The 4285-nt window shown below is 35.5% G+C and overlaps 1 protein-coding gene across 1 annotated transcript; it reads left to right on the plus strand.

The window, feature by feature from the left end:
- The first annotated feature begins 304 nt into the window (after positions 1-304).
- On the plus strand, positions 305-4285 carry LOC309716986 (myelin-associated glycoprotein-like). Its single transcript, XM_082551163.1, has 8 exons — positions 305-355; positions 557-916; positions 1273-1554; positions 2460-2720; positions 2798-2888; positions 3117-3206; positions 3319-3382; positions 3471-4285. Exons 1-8 carry the CDS (start codon positions 307-309, stop codon positions 3504-3506), a joined length of 1233 nt encoding a protein of 410 aa, XP_082407289.1. The 5' UTR covers positions 305-306; the 3' UTR covers positions 3507-4285.

The following is a 4285-nucleotide window of genomic DNA, read 5'->3' on the forward strand; positions in this document are numbered from 1 at the left end:
GTTTAGTTAGTCTTTTCTGGTGGGACTTAGTTGGTTTTGTTTATTATTTTGGCCTGGGCTCACCCTGGAGCTATGCTTCTTGTCCTTAAATAAAATCACTTTTTTTACTCACAACTGGTTTGGCTGTTTGGCTTGGGAACCAGGGCGGGGATTTGTCTCTCTCTCCTCCAACCTTATGTGCGTCCCTACCCGCCTAGACTAGGGGCGTAATAGTACTGTGTCAAAAGAAGAACAGAAACTATCATGTCATATTTTTACAAAGAGAAAAAACAGCAGCTTTATCACTTTATTTGCTGAAGTGAAGAGATGAATGCTCTACAGTGGCTTTTGTTGTCCATGTGCATTTGCTCCAAAGGTATGTGTGTTCTGTATAATGTATAAATTCTTAAAATATACAGAGTTAAACAGTATGTGTTTTGTTTTGTTTTTTTTATCTTATTTAGCTGAGGAAAAAAATTTCATTATTAAGATTTTGTCCTGTGCATTGTCTTCCTCTCATTGTTTACCCTGTTTTTGTTTTTTTCTTCATCACGTTTTGCTCTCAAATTTATTGCAGTGACTCAACCTGAAGCTTCATCTTGGACTGCTGCTGTGTCATCCTCAGTGAAAGGTCTCCTTGGATCATGTGTGGTGATCCCCTGCTCTTATAACTACCCAGATCCAAAAACCAATACCACAAGCTTTACAGGGATTTGGTACAATGACAATGATCAAGTCGTCTATCATTCTGATGCATCTCAAACTCCGGGTCAGTTTCGGAATAGGACAAAGCTGCTGGGAGACCTCAGCAAGAAGAACTGTTCTCTGATGATTGATGATCTTCAACAAAGTGATGTGGGGCCTTTATATTTCCGGATTGAAATTAAAGGCTATGACCAGTACTCCTACAAAAATAACAAAGTCTCTGTTTCAGTCAGTATGTAAAATAATTTATTTTAAAAATTATTGTAAGCATGTTGTGAATATTAGCATAACTATATTTGTGAAAAGATAACATCAGTAATATCCAACGGATGTTTTCACTGTTTTGTTTGCAATAAAATAGGAAATATCTCTCCATTAAATAATCCCTATGCCCAGTCACTGTTTTTAATCTATTTTACTTTTTACAGTTAAATACTTATCAAATCAATTCACTTGATCAAAATTGATAGCTGCATAAAACACAACATCAGCAGCTATACTGTTTAAGTGCATTTGTATTTCCAATACAGTACACTTACCTTCACAACTGCATTTGGTTTATGACTATAATCTTTTTTGTTAACACAGGTCAACCTGATTTATCTGTGCAAGAGGAAGTAAAGGAGGGTGAGAATGTGTCTGCATCCTGCTCTGTGTTTCACTCCTGCCCCACATATCCACCTTCTTTCATCTGGAGTCACTTTGGAGAACAGCAAAATCAAACACAGCAGCTTCATGAAGGCCAGTGGAATTCAATATCTACTCTGACCTTTCGCCCAAACCGCTCTGATCACAACAAGCCTTTAAAATGCAGAGTAACATACCATCGAGGGCTGCACCTGGAAACATCTAAGATACTTCAAGTAAAATGTAAGTATACTGTATCAGTTTATACTAATAGCAGATAATTCTACCAGTGCAGATAATCAAATTCGGGTGAAACGGGTGAAAACGGGTGAAAACCCGTTTTTATCAGTTATGTGAAATTGCCAGAGCAAAGCCTTATCTTCCTCCAAAAGACCTAGAAAAACCTTTTCATGCCTTCATCACCTCTGGACTGGACTACTGCAATTCTCTCTATTTGGGTCTTCAACACTCATTTCTCCATTGCTTGCAGGTAGACCAAAATGCTGCTGCACGTCTTTTAGTGTTAGAATGTATGAACATATCACTCCAGTTTTAGCAAATTTACACTGGCTCCCTGTCTAATATCATGTTGATTTTAAGATTCTTTCACTTACTTTTAAAGTTAAATGATATGGCGCCCAGTTATTTAAGCAAACTCCTCAACATGTATAACCCCAAAAGAGCACTGAGATCGTCTAGCCAGATGCTCTTACTACAGCCAAGGTCTCGATTGAAGCATAGAGGAGATCGGGCCTTCGCAGTTGCAGTGCCTAGACTCTGGAATAATCTGCCAGATGATATTCGTACTTCAGAGTCTATTCAGTCTTTTTAAATTGTATCTTAAAACTCACTTTTTTAGTGTTGGCTTTTAATTCAAGTTTAGTTTGAGTAGCATCACGCTTGTTTTATGTTTGTTAATGCATTTTTTTTCTATTGTTTTCTCTTGTTCTTAATTAATTGTAAAACACTTTGTTGCTTTTAAATGTGATATAGGAATACATTTTGATTTGATTTAGATTTTAAAGCTTTAATTTAAAGGTTGAGTATAAGTCAGATGTAAATGAGGGAGAATCTGTACACCTGAAGTTCTCCAGTGATGCTAACAGGATATGATAAATCCCCACTAATTATATTTCTTGTCCTTAAAGCTGCCCCTGACATCAAGACTTCCTCAAAGTGCTCCTCTGAGAACGGCATCATAAAGTGTGACTGTATCGTAGAGTCCGAGCCTCCCAGCATGGTCTATTTTATTTTGGGTGACAGAGTCATGCAAAGCAGCAAAGCAGAGAAAAATGGCTCTGTTACTATTGAGACTCTGCAGACAGACTTTGGGTCTTTCAGGCGTGTGCAGTGCCTGGCAAACAACGTGGTGGGATATGACAACATCTTGCTCTCTTTACCTGTTAATGGTAAGAAAGACTTAAGATGCACTGATCTCTCTGTTTTTACATGACAAAAACACTCATTATGGTTTCTATCTGGACAGACAACATGCAGAATATTCTTATCTCATCTGGAGCAGGTGTGATTTTTCTGATTATTCTGATAGGAAGTGGGTTGGGAGTTGTTAAAAAATGGTAAGTTGTCATGAACATAATCATTGAAAATAAGCATTTGTTATTATTGCATCATTTGTGAAATAATAGTCATAATTACAACCAAATGAACACCAGAATGTATGTGTGTGTGTGCAGATCGATAGATCGATAGATCGATATTTAAAATATCTATGTCTTTTTGGTTAGAGGCTGTGAAAAGTGTCAGTTTCCTTTCTCATTTAATTAAAAACATTTTATTGCCAGCAGGGGGAGATCAAGAGACACAACAACCACTAACCTGAGCAACATGATGTCAGACAGACCTGTGGAGCTCCCTCATAGTGCCCCACAAAAAAGGTTTTAATTCTTCACTTCTGTTTGAAAACAAACAAATCTTACTGATGATTAAATATGATTTAAGAAGATATGCAATTAGATTTAATCTTTACCTTTTGCATTCTTTCTCCAGAAAAAACCGCTGTAACGATATCCCTTGCCCTGACATGTACAACAACCCTCCTGTCTATGGCAATGTAGGGATAAGTAATGTTTCCTTCATTAGTTCATTCATTTTGTGCATGCATGAAAAGGGGAGTGAATTAATCTTGTTTCTCTGTGCAGACTGACTGCGATGAGTCAATATACAACAATGTGTAGCGTGTGGAAAACCAGCTGCAGTCCATGTTTGTGTCTTCTGATATGAATCAAGAAAAACATCCTTGTGCAACTTAATCACATATTTCTATCATATATTTTTCACACTTTCTTTGGAAAATAGAGTAAGTAAATAGTATTTGTTAAAGTGCTCTTGTTAATCTCATCTAGAACATTTCCTTTGGCTTATCAAATTATATTGTTTAAAAAATTACCAATAACGTATTGTAAAAATCTTTAAGTTGCTAGGTCGCAAAGGTTGCAGATTTAAAAAAATTCAATCGCAAAATTATTATTATGAAGTATATAATATATGACATATTTTTTTTCACAAATGTGTAATTCACATTTGTACATTCTTACTGTAGGTTTGTAAAAATCTACACTAAGAATGTACTCATGTTCAAAATTATCGCAACATATTGTCTGATTAAATTATGTGCAAACTTGTCAAATTACTAAAAATGTTTTGAAACTATGTTGTTCATTATTTATACTCAATATCATTTTTCTTTATTATTACCTTTGTTAAGAGCTGTTATGGGTTATCAAATACAACATCAGTCAAGTTATATGATATTGGTCTATCAGCACAGGTCTAGTTGAAGGATGTTTGACCTTCATGGGGTGTGGGTATTTGTGGAGAATAACTATAGATTAGTCTTGAGCATTTATGCAAAATGAAATAAAGAACAAAAAAAGTGTGTTATTCAACCATATTTAATGTCTTACACAATCGTTTACACAGTGATGTTTTAAAATAAAAAAATTTAAAAAACTAC

The sequence above is a fragment of the Aulonocara stuartgranti genome, assembly GCF_965226115.1.
Source record: "Aulonocara stuartgranti genome assembly, chromosome: 11".
NCBI classification, from domain to species: domain Eukaryota; kingdom Metazoa; phylum Chordata; class Actinopteri; order Cichliformes; family Cichlidae; genus Aulonocara; species Aulonocara stuartgranti.

Bases quoted from the DNA above. Each gene is read 5' to 3' on its own strand.
- LOC309716986 (XM_082551163.1), top strand. From the start codon at position 307: ATGAATGCTCTACAGTGGCTTTTGTTGTCCATGTGCATTTGCTCCAAA. The intron at 2,721-2,797 runs GTAAGAAAGACT...CTATCTGGACAG, and splicing joins GCTCTCTTTACCTGTTAATG to ACAACATGCAGAATATTCTT. The intron at 3,207-3,318 runs GTTTTAATTCTT...TTCTTTCTCCAG, and splicing joins CATAGTGCCCCACAAAAAAG to AAAAAACCGCTGTAACGATA.